This window comes from Schistocerca cancellata, chromosome 3 (assembly GCF_023864275.1).
Source record: "Schistocerca cancellata isolate TAMUIC-IGC-003103 chromosome 3, iqSchCanc2.1, whole genome shotgun sequence".
Lineage (NCBI taxonomy): Eukaryota > Metazoa > Arthropoda > Insecta > Orthoptera > Acrididae > Schistocerca > Schistocerca cancellata.
In genome coordinates, this window is record NC_064628.1 from 659,713,007 (window position 1) to 659,730,355 (window position 17,349).

The following is a 17,349-nucleotide window of genomic DNA, read 5'->3' on the forward strand; positions in this document are numbered from 1 at the left end:
AGAATTTCCTCCATTACGATTCTGTATAAATGAATTTAGCTTTAATGTTGAGAGAGCATAGCCGCTTGCCGCTGAAATATTTTCCGTAGACCGACAGATGGCGGGTGAGCAGTAGATACTAGATTGGACCTTGTGAGTGTGGACCTACGAGGTGTATTTTATGGTATGAACGCACTGTATTTGCAACGATTATTTGCGTGCACAGAAATTTGCGGATATATCTGCGCAGATATGTCGTGACCTGTGGACGGGCTATTCTTGAGAAGGTAGCTGAGGTCTCTGCCTGTGCGCAAACAGAAGTGACAATAGCATCATTGCAGTCGATCATCGCTTGTATTTGTATATTCAAAGCAGCAGATAAACACTGGTTAGTAAAGACATGTGACTGGCAAAGGTGCAGCTGATAAAGTGTGTGAAGCCGTCGGGTATTATTTTCATATATTCGTGTGTGCACTAATTGTGGTGACATGATTAACAGGATACCAAAAGTAAGTGCGTGTGGAAGTGATTGTATTGCGGATATTTGTGATGATAGTAATTTAGCTTTCTGCTTGTTCCGTAGACCATATCTGCTTACAACTCTTTATGATTCGTTGTGTGTTAAGCTTACAGTTCTAATATATAAACTCAGAGAGTATTCCTCTACATCCGTCTGTTTCATTATTGTCTTTTGCAGTAATGTTATTCAACATGTAGATTTAGTATCCGAAAATCTACGGAAATTCTTTTGTGGGGTGGTAGGCTAGTAGTTCTCAAGCAGAAAAAAATTTAATTTCCTCTTAGCAAGTTTCATTATTTTACGGTACACTTCATTTATAAATGAAGTGGCCAGTGTTTTTTGTTTTTCTTCTAATGTTATCTGTATGGCTTTGTCAACATCCCAAAATATTGAGTTTCATACTTATTTGTAGGGTTCGTCGGACATCGACATAATTAGGACAGTATTTATGTACTGTTTCGGCGTGATGATATTACCCGTGGCGACATTTTTTGGTGTTAAGTATGTGATTTTTAACGGTAAGTGGAAGAGGTGAATCATATATTTCATTGATCGTTTTGCTGTTTTCGTAATGCAATTTTATAATCATTGCTATCGAGCCGATTATCATAACGTAGCCATGTAATGCCTATTTAATTATTATTATACATTAGCATGTCACGGCTACAACGTGCCACTACAGCGTCGTCCGGAACAGTATAGGTGGTTGTCCTGCTAGGAAAAAGAAGTCGTGAAGACTTATCACTTCATGACCAGCATTCAGAAGGACTGTAATAAAAGTACAGTGAAGAATGAATAGTTACATGTAGTGCATGCAATATAAACCCATTGGAACGTGAGGAATTTGTTTTCTTTGATTTGATTAAAGAAGTTTGTAAGTCTGTGGATAACAATAGGCATGTAATGTGTGGCCTCGTATTTATGAAGGGGGTATACATTTAGAGAAAAGAGTTGTTTGAACTGTCATCTGTCACAAACGATGACACAATTGGGAATCAGATTCATCGTAGAACACTTTATTCAGCCACTAACCCAAACTAGCACAAAACTTGATGGATGGAATGATCCACAAGATCTCCATACCTCTGTCCTGTTAAGCCCATATGAAATGCTTTCAGTAGAAGCCTAGCATACATTTCACTTAGGTGAAATATTTGGTTCTCTGAAAACAGTGTTATCAGTACCAGTCATAATCATTTAAACCCTTGTTAACAGTATGTATTTGGGAGTGTCACTGTGTTGGTAACAAAATCTGAACTGCAGAATTTGTCAGTGTTCAGAGAAAAAAATTAAGGGTGTTAGTTTCTTGTACTTATCAACAGAACTTGTTTAAAAAATGACTTGCATAAAAAATAATTTTTTAATACACTGATTGGATGTAGTTGCAGTTATTAGTTAATTTGTAAAAGGAGACATTTGTGCCCTGTCTGGTGCTTTGTACATTTACTTTCATTTCCACTGATGGATAGTACTCTTTCTTTTTTTTTTCTATTTTTCTTTTTTTTTTGTAAAATTTGGAAAGGTGGTACAAAATTGTAATTCTTTGGCTTCTCTTGTCTTACTGCATGATGAAATAGTCAATGTGTGAACAGCCAGGTGTAATTGTTCAATGGGCACAATATTTCAGCAGCCAACAGCATTGTGATCATCAAGTGCGCTGATAAACTGATAACTTAGGAACTGGCGTGGAACTTTCTCCCCCCCCCCCCCCCCTCCTCCTCTTCCTGTACATCTACATAGATACTCAGCAAGCAACTGTACAGTGTGTGGTGGAGGGCACCCTGTACCACTTCTTGTCATTTCCTCTGCTGTCGGTACTCGCAAATAGAGTGAGGGAAAAACAATTGTCTGTATGCCTTCGTATGAGCCCTAATTTCTTGTATCTTATCTTCATGGACCTTATGCACAATGTATGTTGGGGGCAGTAGAATCATTCAGCAGTCAACTTCTGTTGCTGGTTCTCTAAATTTTTTTCAGTTGTGTTTCTCAGAAAGAACATTGCCTTCCTTCCGGGGGATTCGCAAAGCATCTTTGTACCACTTACGTGTTGTTTGAACACACCGGTAACAAATCTAGCCATCCCCCTCTAAATTACTTCGATGTCTTCCTTCAATCCTACCCGATATGGATCCCAAACACTCAAGAGGTACTCAAGAATAGGTCACACTAGCGATCTTTACAGTCTCCTTTACAGGTGAATCACTCTTCCTTAAAATTCTCCCAGGAAACCAAAGTCGACTGTTCACCTACCCTACCACAGTTCTCACTTAGTCTTTTCACTTTATTGCTTTGCAACGTTATGCCCAGATATTTAAATGACTGGATTGTGTCAAACAGGAATCTTGTAGTACTGTATCCGAACATTATTCGGCAGGTTAAATTTGCCTCCAACCAGTTGCATGATCAGTTTATTTACGTTATTGACTGTAGACTTTGTTTGAATGGCTCTAGAACTGTCACAGCAGAATTGGGTGGCCAGTAAGACATCAAACAATTAACTTGGTTTCATCTACGCGTGTTACACGTGACCAGATGACTTCACTGTCACACTCAACTTTGATCTCAACAGAGATAATATTTTTGTGAACTGCATGAACACTCCTCCCCCTGTGGCCCCTCATCTGTCTTTCCAATATATGTTCCACGACTGGCTAAATATCTCAGAGCTTTCCACTTCAGATTTGAAGCTGCTCTTGGTTCAAAGAATAATTTGAATGCGAGAACTTTCCTCCTCCTCCCCCCCCCCCCCCCCCCCCTCCAGTATGATCTGCTGTGGTATTGGAGATTTCCATTAGACATCTCTCCTCCCATTCCTCCTCCTGTCAAGTTGAACCATCCTAGGTTCACACCCAGGTATGCATGATGGCAGCACATCTGCTGTTCCTGTGCCTGCCACGAAGTCAGTTCATTGTGCGATATCTCCTTCTTCTTAGTGTGGCAGATTGAAGGAAGGGATGGAAGAAACAGAATTTCTGCGACGGCCCCTAAGTGCTCAGTTCATCAGCGCACCTGATGATGGCAACATAGTCCCTTGCTGAAATATTGTGCTGCTGGACACTGACATCCTTCCGTTCAATGATGATCTATTTGGTTTGGTAAAAAACAGTGAAGTTAATTTCATTTCCTATTCGGAAATAAAGCTTCAATTTCTTTGTAGCTGATACTTTGATTTAATTTTTGTTCAGTATATTCTATACCAAATGGAAGAGGATCATACAAAAAGTCTAGAAGACATGAAAAACATAAAAACTTTTGTACACAAACATTATGAATTATTGTGTTGGGCTGTATATTAAATTGAAAATGAAATCATTTTTGTAGGTGATAATTTGTTTATGTAAGTTTTATATATGACAGTGTTTGAAATCTTGTGTTTTCAGTACAGAGTGAGTGTTATTTATATGCCGTGTCTGTAAGTGTCACAAGGCACACAATCCGTAGGATGCTTAAAAATCACAGTTTCATATAACTGTTATTGATTATAGTAGTATCTATGTGTAAAAAACTTTTTGAGTTATTGCTGTATTACTGCATGACCAGTTTTAAGAGCACGTGTCTCATATTTGAATGCACATTATTGGAAATGAGACAAGTAGGCTTGAGACCAATAATACAGTATTAAAGTAAATGAGGTAACTATAGCGGAATATATTTAATATTTGTCATCTGTGTGAGTGTGTATCCAATATAGTATTCATGACACTGGTATACTGTAATTAGATTTTTTTAAAGTAGGGAATTAGGGAAGTGTCCAGTTCAAGCCATCTGCTTTAACCCATGGCACCATCAGTGTGGTGGAAACACCAACTTCCAGTGTATACAAATGGCGACAATGTTGTTAGTACATACACATGCCAGCAAACGCAAACAGAAATAAAAATTGCACAAGAACATCTCACTCCAACAATAAAATTAGACTAACAGTACAACCGTGGGAAATAAGGGGTGTAGGGTGGGGACAAGCTAAATATATAACAATACAAAACACTGCACCATCCCAAAACAAATATTATACAAAACATAACACTACAGCCACAAAACCAACAGGAATTGTTCACTTCACTTCACTTGATTTGTATACCTCAAATGAGGTCCACAATACCAAAAACCAAAATCTACAGTTCCAAAAAGTGGAATTGGACATTTCACTTGACATATATATAGTTCAAACACAACTCTCAATACCTACTGGCAACCCACAAACCACTCGCCTACATAACTCACATAACACCACTGAAACCAAAACCCAAACAGCTCCAAAGCCCCCCACCCCCCACCCCCACCACCACAAAAAAAAGAAAAAGAAATGTTGACTTAATTAAAACACAACCAAAATACCATGAATATAAAACAGACAAAACTTCACAATTTGCCAAAACATAAACGAAGAAAAAAAAAACCATAACAACTCCCTGAAAACAAAGCAAACCCTTCCAAATCCACGTTACAGCAGTAACTGCCCAAACCCAAGTAAACCCGCGTTACCACAGTGATACCCAAGACTTAAATGAACCCAGTACCACACGTTAAACTCAACACATCAGCATCCACAACCAGAGAGCACCATCTAATGCAACAACATGACATCTACAAAGACGTACCAACTCAAAAACCCCACACAACAGTGATGTCACACAGCGCACCATTACATAGTGGGTCAAAGAAGACAGGTGGAATCAGATACTGCCAATGACCCCAAAGTAGTCCTTCAAATTAAATTTAATTCTTTGCAGCAGAAACAACATTGCTGTATGTGTGTTTTCCCTGCTATGTATGTAACAATACAATGTATAACACTGATATTATAATAGACATAAATTATGCATCCAGTGATATTATTTCCTTTCAGGTATCCTGTCTGATGACTCTATCAAGGCTAATGTGTATTCAGCGATTACTGCAGTAATAGTACTGCACATTTCATTGGTGTTTTTCATAATTAAAGCATATTCAGAGACTGAACCTCCTAAGCCTGTTACCAAAAGGGATTAAAGGTGATGCCCATTTTTTGTCAATCATCTGATTTATGTAGAAATTTAAATTATTCATCAAAATTTAATAGTTGAAGGCTTTATCAGTATTTATTTGGTGTCAGTCGGGTGATTTTCTTACTTGCTGTATGAATAATTTGTATGATTATTTATTGTCTCTCTAGTTGTGAATGTAATGTAAGATGAGAACGAAAGTGATAAAAAGCTTTTTTTATAGTGCAATATAAACGCAATTTGATACTTTCATCTTATTTCTTGAATAATCATTCCTCTGACGTAATAATTTTTGTTACGAATCAACCTGACCTACAGTTTTTCAGGTATTATATTTTTCTTACAAGTAATTTATCAGTTCACAATTTTTTAGTGTAAGAATGACAAGTTTACAAAAGTTGTAAATGGGATGATATGTACTCGTGGGTGAAGACAAAATCATACATTACTTCCTTTTTTTCCTTCTGGGAATCCTCTACTTTTAAACTTGTTAGGCTTTTTAATTCTGTGGAGTGATTCTGTGAAACTAATTCTGTGCTGAGATTCATTGCTGATAATACGATAACATGCTTGTTGAGGTGTCTTTTGCACAGACAAAAATATGGCAATTTTATAAAATTCTCATTGAGGCTGCTGTTTCTAGAATCATTCATCCAAACATGATTAGTTTTATCATGGTGTATACGACCCGGGACAACCGAGAGATCTGGGAAAAACCTGGGAATTTTTTTATCCGGGAGAAAACTGGGAAAAACCCAAGAATTTTTTAGAATTCTGGGAATTTTTCGTTGTTTTTGTTTTCAGTTTCTTTGTAATTTTGACTGGTAAGAATCGATACTCTAACAAAGGATAGTACTGTATCCTGTTACTGCAGAATAATACCGCAGCAATAAGACATGAATGAGAGAAAAAACTAAAGTGAAACTTAAATTGCAAAGGAAATGTGCCATATTCAACAACAAAACACAGTGCTCATACAGGCACCTGCCAACAGCAAAATGTGTCAAAGGAAGACTATGCAATGCTTCGTAACAACAAATTGCCTCCGATGAGCATGACCTCACAACTGTTTACATTAGATTCGTTTTAGCAGTTACGAGCGGGATCGTGCACATGCGCAGTTGAGTAGTGCCTACTCCTGCGTCTGGCTACAGAAATGTGACTGTTGGCTGTGTAAGCAGTTGCAGCAAGCAGCCAGATGCTACCGGGAATAATTTTACTGGTGTGCCGAAGCTGCCAGGTCATGCATTCGCAGCAGGCTGGATCTAGGAGGGGGGGGGGGGCAAATTCATGTTCTTGAGGGGAATAAACCTTGTTTCACTAAAGCACCTAGCATCCAGTGCACATTGGTCCATCAATTATTCATATGACTTTGAAATGCGTCCCTGTTGGTTTTTGAACACATTCTAAGTTGATTTCTGAATGATTTGTGAATGCATGCATAGTGGGCGTGATGTCTGTCGGGGGAATCCTCGTCACATTTAGAAATAAACTTTCGTGCAGGTAAAAGGGGCTATACAAGCTGAGAGGAGTAAAGCCGAATGGATGAATGCTAACTGCTGTTTGATTATATGGTTGATAGGGTTTGCGGATGATGAGCGTTGTTATAATTACTGGCGAAATTATAGATTCAGACTACCAGAGTGGAAATAAACAACTAACAGGTAAGAAAGATTACATATTATCTTCTCGGTGTATCCAAGAAAATGAAATTTTGACAGCAAAGTTTTGGCCAGATCACTATACTAGTAAGGGCCAGTTGTTCAGTCCCCAGCTATCAGCCGCTTTAAGTTCTATTCTAGGAGTAGCATGGAAAACGCGTTGAACGAACATGTAACAATGCCTAACCGGAGAATAACCGCGGGACAGAGTTAGTGAAGCTAAACGACAAATAAGCTTGGACACTGGCAGGAATAGTTACAGAATTAGTGATGACAAAACTGTTAGAACAAGGAAGGAGAAGAAACGGGAACATCACACAAATTATGGAAGAATATGACGATTCCAAATTTGTATGAAAATTTTGTACTACCACTTTTCGATCTTGTGCTTGAGAAACTGGAGTGAATGACTGAAGTGTGAAACTATTTCCCAACATAAAGCTTTTTGCTTGTAGTAGCCCTAATAGGCATTTGATATCGGTACTTTGTGAATTATATTCTGTTGTCTTATAAAAATGACCATTTGTGCCAAAACAGTTTTGTTTATTTGTGTGTGTTACAATTGCTGCAGTATTAAAAAGGTCTATTTTGTTTTATGTAGCAGACACTGGCAAAACAGACGTAATCAGATAGAAAAACCACACCAGTCTTGGGTCCTATTTGTACTAACAGCTTTTTCAGTATTAGACAACGACATTTTGATTTTTCATGTAGCAAAATTTTTTATGAACTTTGATGAGGTAATAGTTTTTTTCCCAGAAAGGAAAGCCCACCATGTAAACCTGTAGCAAGATACAGAGAGAGAAACTAGGAGCTAAGGATTGAAGAAATGTATACTGTCTTGCTTGGGTCTTGTCTTTGCTGGTTTTATGTATCCTGTATTTAATTTTATGTCACACAAAGCAGCAAGTTGTTAGCTAATAGGGAATAAAGAGTTCTTGTTTACAAATAATCCCATCCAGTACTAACTGCGAGGTGTTTTTTCAATTCCAGAGAGCGAAATACAGTGACGTGCGATAGAAGAATGCTGTGTGAAGAGGCATGGCACTGCACTTTGGCACACTTAAGACCAAATAACATGTCTTACATTTCCTTGAACACACGTTTTGTGCATTAGACTATTCAGAAAGATGTGCACTACAAAATGAACGTATTTTTGAAAGTTCAATTTTTTTAAAATTTTTGTCTACTATCTCAAATGCTTGTGGGACGGACGGGGGCGCCACTATCTAGTATTGCTCCGGTTCGGAAATATCGTAGATCTGGGGCTGATGCGCAGAGCAGTCTGAGTACAGTGGGGAAGTGGGTAGTCCCCATGTGACCTGTGTTTATATTTAGTGATTTTGCTGTTTCCTCTTCGTTTACTGTGCTCACGTCAAATGAAAACAAACTGGATTTCTGTGGCCGGGAGCTATCAAGTGAATTAAAATACATTCACATAATTACGGAAGGCAAAAATATGTTATTAGTTCCAGATTTTATTTTATTTCCACCTTTCTGACGGTCAAGCATTCATTGCCTTGTAGAACAATGAAGTTATTTTTGTTGGTTTGCAAAAGAAATTTCCTTTTATTAATCTTTTCCACTGAGCCAGTCAATATATTTGAAACGAAGTATTTAATTCCACACTATTGGCTAGTTTCAACTATTCGCTGCATTTCAAGTGCATGTTTTCATCTTCTAGCGCGTATCACATTACCATATTTACTCAAATCTAAGCCGCACTTTTTCTCCGGTTTTAGTAATCCACAAAAACCGCCTGCGGCTTAGAATCGAGTGCAAAGCAAGCGGAAGTTCTGAAAAATGTTGGTAGGTGCCGCCACAACTAACTTCTGCCGTCGAATATATGTAGCGCTACACAGGCGTGCTTTGTAGGCACAAGGATAAATACTGGCACCAAAACCTCTGCGTCAGTAAATAAACTTTAAAAGAAAAGGTGGAAGACGAGCTTTTTTTCTCCGCCCCGAGTTTCGACCACTGCATTTTCATATATTATCCAACGAAGTAAACACAAATTCCGTATTGTCCATCTTTGAATGTAGCAGAATTTCAATGTACTACGAAAATCCGACTGGCAAAACTGTTTGGGATGTTTGTCAATATGGCCAACTCTACGTTCTGAATTTTTTGCTACCTGTGAGAAGAGATGGTTGCTAATAGGAACTTTTATGAATTGTGAATCATGTGCAGTATTCTCTTCACCACAAGAATAATCCGAATATAAACATTTTGCCTCGTATTCTTTCATGTTTGCTGCTAACTCATTTGAATCCTGTCTGTGTGCCTAATAAACTATGAAACTAGAGTGAGACAACAGCAAATGCAGAAGAATATACATATCATGTCATTTTAATATTCGTATTATTCTTATGCCTAATAGTGATACAGTCAGAAATGAAGCAAGGCAATTGACTAGATTTTTAAATCTAAGATGGCTCTAATTTCTGTGCAGAAAGTAATGTACTAAAGAGGCGTCTGCAAAGATTTTCAAACGGAGAAAAATTTTCGCCTAACTCTCATTCAGAACATGTTCTATCATACGCAGTCTATTATTTGGTTCTTGTTGATCATTACCAAAAAAGCAGCAGTGTAAGTAACAACAAATAGTAGTCTCTTGCCATTGCTTCGCTAATGAGACGATTCCTCTCTCTCTCTCTCTCTCTCTCTCTCTCTCTCTCTTTTTTGTGTAAGCGGTGGTAGTGCGCACAAAAGCAAGCCATGCCGCGATCGGCGACAGGCCGTAAACACACACTATCAGAATGCAACAAACAATGCATGACACAGTACAGTAATGCATTTTCAGCTTTGAGTGACGTAAACACCTATAACAAAGAAAACAGCACTTATCAGATCAAAGCAAAATAAGCAATCGATTCAAACCAGACGAAGCACATGAAAAAGGAAGGGTACCCGTATAAATACGGACAGAGCACCTGATGCATAGCAATGGCTACATGGTAAAGCTTAACTGCTAAGCTTACGACTAGAACCAAATTACTGTACCTGTACTGTCATTCATTCGACCTAAATTGTGTCTCGTATTACAATGGACCAACTTTGTTTCGATTTGGAGGTGTGGCCTAAAACTTTTCTCTCCCCTTGAATTTCGAGTCTCAAGTTTCAGGTGCGGCTTAGATTTGAGTAAATACGGTATGCCATAATATAGAACCAATCATAAGATAATACAGTACTGGTACTCCAGGAAAATTTACATCCCAAAAACCACATTGATAAGCTTAATATCAGGTTGAGGTCTACTTCATTGGGAATTTGGACATATGAATGTGGACTTTAATTGTGTACATGTTAGTATAGTTCACAAAATTCCGATGTTCTTGGAGTATCCTCTGATGTCTTGTTTCTTTTATGACATAATGTAAGATCTTTTAACGTTGTACACGTACGAACATATGGGCCTCCTATGTCATCGTAGCTACACAAACGCAGTGGTTCCTCGTATCTGGCCCTGTCTGCCAACTGCTGAAATGAACCTATTACTAAGAGGGCGCGGTAAAATATTGCGAATGGTGGTTTGAAAAGCGTTACTTTCAAAGTAAATCTCCTTTTACGCAAGTTGAACTATGTGCGAGATTGTACAATGAATTTCTTAAATCACAGAGCGTTTGACTCTCATTTAAAAATCAACTGATGACGAGCCATTTAGAAGAATTTCGAGCTCAGGAGATCAGACATTTATGTCATTATTAAAACTTTTACTTGCTCATTTGTGTGAGATATCTTAAAAGTGTAATACGCACATAAAAGACCAACATTTTATGTGTAAGCTTAGCTTCTCTTGCAGTGTATTAACCTTAGACACAAGTATTATATGTGAAAGCTTTGCTTTTCTTGTAGCAAGACTACGTACATTAATTTAAACCGTTTCTGTTTGCGTCTACGCGCTAATTAACAGTGATGTGGCCATTGGCTGACTACATCGGGTGTCCTAAGTTCTGAATATCCGCTGTCATCGGTTGGCGAGATCACGTGACATGACCTATGACTGGCTTACAAAAGTTCACCGCAATCTCGATTTCAATACTTATGAAAGTGACATGCGGTGTTTGGTGGAATTTGAATTTATACTTTTGTTATACAAAAATATGCAGCGTACATGTTGCTGCACATCAAAGATCTTCCCAAAACGTGTTTTCTTCCCTGAGTTTCGTTTTCAGAAGCGCTGGGAAATTCTACGCCCATGTATAGAACCATAACCATTCAAAGGATTGGTAAGTTACACAGTTCAGAGAGAAAATATACTGTCAGTTAACAGGGAAAAAGTGCGTTTTCACCCGAGAGAAAGTGTATTTGTAACCAGGAAATCCGAGAGAAATCTGGGGATTTTTTAGTGTATACACCCTGTTTATGCTTAACATGTTAATTATTCTGCAATATGAATGCCAGGCTAGTTACTACAAGCCATTTAAAATATGCTACAGTGTGCATACAGTCCTGAAATAATGAATGTCTGGAAACTGATAAGCGTAATTTAAGGTAACAGGGTGTGAAACATCATTGACTAGCATGGACATGTATTAGATCATTGGAATACATAGAAAACCATAAAAAGAGAGAAAAAAAGCTTTTCCAATGAGTAATTTATTGACTTGATGAAAAGAAAGTTTTGAACGTGTAACATTAAGCCCATGTTATACAGCATTACAACTGGAAGACGTGTAAGGAAAGGGTCCATATTTTATGGACTATATGACGCACTTTCTTCTTTGAAAAATTGCCTCCAAAATTCAGGTGTGCCTTATACTTGAAATTAATATAAAAATGTCCAGAGTTTCATTTACAATTCCCACCAGTCTTAAAAATGGCTGTATATTTGAAGGAAATACAGAAGCGTCCGATCTTACCCGTCGGCTTTGACCCATGACGTCACAAATACCGCGGAAACGACTATAAACAATTCCAATATGGCGGATATAAAAACATCGCATACGTATTGTAAACACTGAAATACACAAGTTTCACAAAAAGCCTAATGACTGTAACGGGACAAGCGTGGGAAATTAGGGGTTTTTGGGTGCGGAGAAACTAAATATATAGAAATGTAGCCACCGACCGCCATTCAAAACCACGCAAAACAACGAAATAAATCAACATCACAAAACTGACCAAATACCAAAAAACACATTCCTATCCATAATCGGACACTTCCCTTAACCTATATAGCTCAACAGAACCTACCGATCACATCCCCCAATAGAAAACTAAGAAACGAAAGCTTCCCTTACACCTACATACATCGGCACTTATGCAGTTTAGCAGGTACGGAAAAAATTTTTCATTTTTTTTCAAAATTTGATCATCATGTGTCGTTATGCGGTGGGGGGAGTCTGCAGTGCCCCCCCCATTCCCCCACAGGCTTCATTAGTGTCAAATCAATATTTTCGAATCATAGGCGGCTGCTGCCGCGGCCGCATTCCAAAAAAAAACTCCCAACCTAACCTCAAGTGGGCTACGCTACAGATCAATATGTTCATCAAATTGCTTCATATTACGTATACATGTACATGTACATGTACGTACAGCAATGAGCATTAAATTAACCATTAACTCACTAATAGAAATTCCGCTTCAAATCCAACACCTGAGCAACAGAAAACTGACCCCACCACACGAAACAAACGAAAACCATGAACACACCACCAGAGAGCACGACAAACAAAAACAAGACATCTACAAACACGCCACAATCGCAAATCAAACTCCGCGCCGTAATGACGTCACACACCACAACACGCTTACGTCACGGGTCAAAGCCGACGGGTAAGATCGGACGCTTCTGTTGACCCTATTTGAATGCACAGGAAAAACTCTATCTGGCAGCACTGGAGTCAACTGTCAGCAGCAGTGCACCGACGAGATGAACACGAGTTGCAGGGATTCACAGGCTTCCTAACATTGTCTCCCCCCACCCCACGATCCCAAACCCAGAAAACTGTCCAGCGGGTAGCCTAGGTGTCATTGCAGTCTAAGGTGCCAGTGAACCTGAATTGAAAGTGATTTGTGTTATTGGTAACAGTAGAATATTTTTGTTAGTAGCTAATTTCATAATGGTAAACAATAAAAGGTATTCACGCGATGCAAGCTATAAATTAGAAGTAAAATATGCAGAACAACGTTAGGACCAAATGTGTAAATACAGGACTGAATGTAAAATGGCCAAAACTAAAAGATGACATATTGAAATGGATTCAAGGACACTGTCAAAATGGCATTAGAATTAGTACAAAAATGCCTCAAGTACATGGTCGTAAGTTAGCACTACAGTGCAACTTCGAAAGAAAACCAGTGTGGAACTAAGCCAAATAGTGAATATGGATGAAACTCCTCTGACATTTGATGTGCTGAGTGAAAGAACTGTTGCTATGAAAGGTGCTAAAACTGTAACTATAAAAACAAGTGGACATGAAAAAAAGATACTACACTTTTTCCTTTCATGTTGTGCTGACGGTACTAAACTTAATCCAATTATCATTTTCAAGTGCAAAACAGTGCCAAAACCTGAAATACTACCAGTTTTTGTTTTTGATGTACAAGATAAGGGCTAGATGGATGAGGCTGGTATGAAATAGTGGATTAACAGTGTGTGAGGAGAAGTAATTGTGCTTTATTGAAGAAGAGTTGTCATCTCGTGCTAGATCAGTTTAGTAGTCATTTGAAAAATTCTGTGAAAGAGAAACTGTGCCATATGACAGAGGAATGGAACAAATGGATGATGGATGAAGCCCAACATTAATTCACACTGAAGCGAGCTGTAAAATGACATACAATCAAACAAGTGTGTCACTGGATAAAACAGTCATGGTCTAGAGTGAGAGGAGTTATTGCCTAGTTCCAAACCCTGTGTTCTCGCGTTTGGCACCTGTAGTTCTGTTCTTGTTACCCCTCGCTCCATGAAAGACATGGTCACGCAGACATGTGACCTCCAATTCAACTCTGAGGTTGTGAAATAGCCCAGTGTCATCCCCCCCCCCCCCCATCCAACTGTGCAACAAGCCATCAAACTCTATAGCCACCAGCTACATGACGGGTAGGCCGGAAAGGACAGAAAGAGTACTTCTGTGAAGACTTCCTCTGTCCCTCCAGCCAAACACCACCCAAGTCTTCCTCTAACTGAAAAAGCTCGAAGTAGTCCACCAAAGGCAAATGGTCTTCTCCTTCGCCGACTCGAAGATCCTCTTTGATGGTGTCACCACAATACCTTAGCCCGGCCAGCTTCCGTGTCGCTGATGCACACCATCAACCGTTTTTCAGCGTTGGACTCCGCAAGAGCAAGCTGATGCTTCTATGGACTCCATGGAGCAGGATCCTCCTGCTTCTGTACCCTGTAGTAGCGACTCTTCACAGGCTGTCACTCGCCAGTCACCGAGATGACACTACAACATCTCTTTTTCATGACTCTCCTCCAATGGAACGTTCACGGCCTTCAGTCCCACAAAGAGGATTTATGACTGCTTTTAGCATCGCAGTGTCCCCTTGTACTCTGCCTTCAGGAAACGAAATTGTGCCCTCATGACCGCATTGAGCTTTCACATTTCTTACCGATTTCTTTTGACCTTCCACCTGAGGGTGGCATTCCATCTCGTGGGGGCATCATGCTGCTCAAAAGGGGCCGACATTCATAGTTAACCCATCTCTCAGACTATCCATGTTCAAGCTGTTGCAGTTCACCTTTTCCTTCCGCACCTGACTTTTTCCCTCCATTACATTTATGTCCCTCCATCATTCGGTGTCACCAGGGCAGACATCCTTCAGCTTATTGGGCAGCTACCTCCCCTATTTTTGCTACTAGGTGACTTTAATATGCACCATCACCTTTGGTGTTCTCCCAGGACCAGTCAGAGAGGTGCCCTCTTGGCTGACCTTCTTACTCAGCTTAGTCTCTTATGCCTTAACACGTTGCACCCTCTTTCCTTTCCGACTCCTCGGACACCTATTCCCATTTGGACCTATCCTTCTGCACTGCCCAGCTTGCCCATTGTCTTGAGTGGTATGTTCTTTCTGATACCTACTCGGGCGACCGTTTCCCGTGTGCTATCTGTTGGCTGACTCCTCCCCCATCTGCGTCCACACCCAAATGGCAGCTTACTGAGGCTGACTGGCAGCTTACTGAGGCTGACTGGCAGCTTTACTCCTCCCCGGCAACCTTCGAAGAACAAGATTTCCCCAGTTGTGATAACTAGATGGAATATCTCACAAATGTTACCAGATAGGATTGACGGAGGATATCGAAAAAGTGCAAAGAGGGGCAGCTTGTTTCGTGTTATCGCGCACTGATATGATACGCGAGTTGGGGTGGCAGTCACTGAAACAAAGGTGGTTTTCTTTGCGGCGACATCTATTTACAAAATTTCAATCACCAACTTTCTCTTCCGAATGCGAAAATATTTTGTTGATACCCACCTGCCATAGGGAGAAATGATCATCATAATAAAATAAGAGAAATCAGAGCTCGAACTGAATGATTTAGGTGTTCCTTTTTCCCACGTGCCATTCAAGAGTGGAATGGTAGAGTAGTAGTATGTAAATGGTTCAATGAATCCTCTTCCAGACACTTAAGTTTGAATTGCAGAGTAACCATGTAGATGTATTGCTGCAGACTGTTCCATTCCTTGCACTTCCTCTTTACCGTGTCGTGTCCAGGTCTCTTGGTGGACTGAGGCATGCCGCAATGCAATTCTCTGCATTTTTAACAGTCATCCTACAATGGCAAACTGCACCCATTATAAACAGATGCCTTCAAAGTGTCGTTGCATTTTTCAGTAGTTCTTTTAACAGTTCCACCCCTTCCTCTGTTGTGTGGGCCAGCTTCAAATGGCTCTCTGGGAAGAAGATCCATTCCCCAATTTCCAGCCTGATAGTAGCAGACAATGTCATCATGGACCCTATTGCTATCTCCAACACCTTGGGCTGCCATTTTGCGGACATTTCTAGCTCTTTCCACTATCACCCTGCCTTTCTCCTTTGGAAATGAGTGGAAGAGGCTCGGGCAATACTCTTCCCTTCTCCGAAACGTGAGTGTTACAAATGCCGCCTTTACTATGAGGGAGCTAGATCATGCTCTCAGTTCATCCCAATCTTCTGCCCCAGGGCCAGACGCCGTCTACTTTCAGATGTTGCAGCATCTTTCTCTTGCGGGCAAACACTTTCTGCTTAACACATACAACCGCATCTGGGCAGAGGGCACATTTTCTGGACATTTGTGTGAAACCACCAATATAACTATACCTAAGCCCGGTAAGGACAAAATCCTTCCTTCTAGCTACCGCCAGATCTCTCTTACCAGCTGCGTTTGCAAGATGATGGAACATATGATTCGTGCCCTGCTGGTATGGTGCCTGTAGTCTCGCAATTTACTTATGAATGCACAGTGTGGATTTCGAGCGTGTCATTCTGCTGTTGGCCATCATGTTACTTTGTCCACCCTTGTCATGAATAGTTTTCTGCGGAAATCTCAGACTGTGACGGTGTTTTTCGATGTGGAGAAGGCATACGACACCCGCTGGAGAACTGGTATCCTCTGTACTCTTTACACGTGGGGCTTCCATGGCTGCCTGCTCTGTCTCCTTCAGGAATTTTTAAGAGACAGAGTTTTCGAGGTGCAAGTGGGTTCTGCCTTGTCGGACACCTTTTTCAATACCGTCTTCTGGCAAACTGCTGAGTATTTACAGCCAAGCTCTTTGCCCTGTATCAGCTCACAGAGTACATCTGGTGAACCATCTTTCTCAATTGTGTCCTCTGCTCAGACTCACTCAGTGCCCTTAAAAGTCTATGTGCACTGTACACCGCCCAGCCCTTAGTGCTGTGGGTGCAGGAAAACTGTTACTTGCTCACTCTCGGTGCAGCCAGTGTGATGTTTCTGTGGGCTCTTGGTCATGTCGGTCTGCCAGGAAACGAGGCACCTGATGCTGCTGCCAAGGCTACAGTTCTTGTACCTCAGCCCTTTAGTTCCTATATTCCCTCTGATGATCTCTGTCTTGCCATCTGTCAGGAGATGGTGTCCCTTTGGCAATGCCAATGGTTCTCCCATCACTGAAATAAGCTCAATATTATTAAGCCTCTCCCAGTGGCTTTGACATCCTCTTCTCGGCCCTTCCGCCAGGAGGAGGTAATTTTAACTAGACTGTGTATTGAGCACTGCCTTTTTAGCCATCGTCATTTGATAAGAGGCACTAACCCACCACTTTGT

At 40.2% G+C, this 17,349-nt stretch overlaps 1 protein-coding gene across 1 annotated transcript; it reads left to right on the forward strand.

Annotated features, from left to right (window-relative positions):
* Positions 1–300: 300 nt before the first annotated feature.
* LOC126175628 (vacuolar ATPase assembly integral membrane protein VMA21 homolog) lies at positions 301–5,716 on the forward strand. Its single transcript, XM_049922516.1, has 3 exons — positions 301–488; positions 912–1,017; positions 5,349–5,716. Exons 1-3 carry the CDS (start codon positions 468–470, stop codon positions 5,489–5,491), a joined length of 270 nt encoding a protein of 89 aa, XP_049778473.1. The 5' UTR covers positions 301–467; the 3' UTR covers positions 5,492–5,716.
* The last annotated feature ends 11,633 nt before the right edge of the window (positions 5,717–17,349 follow it).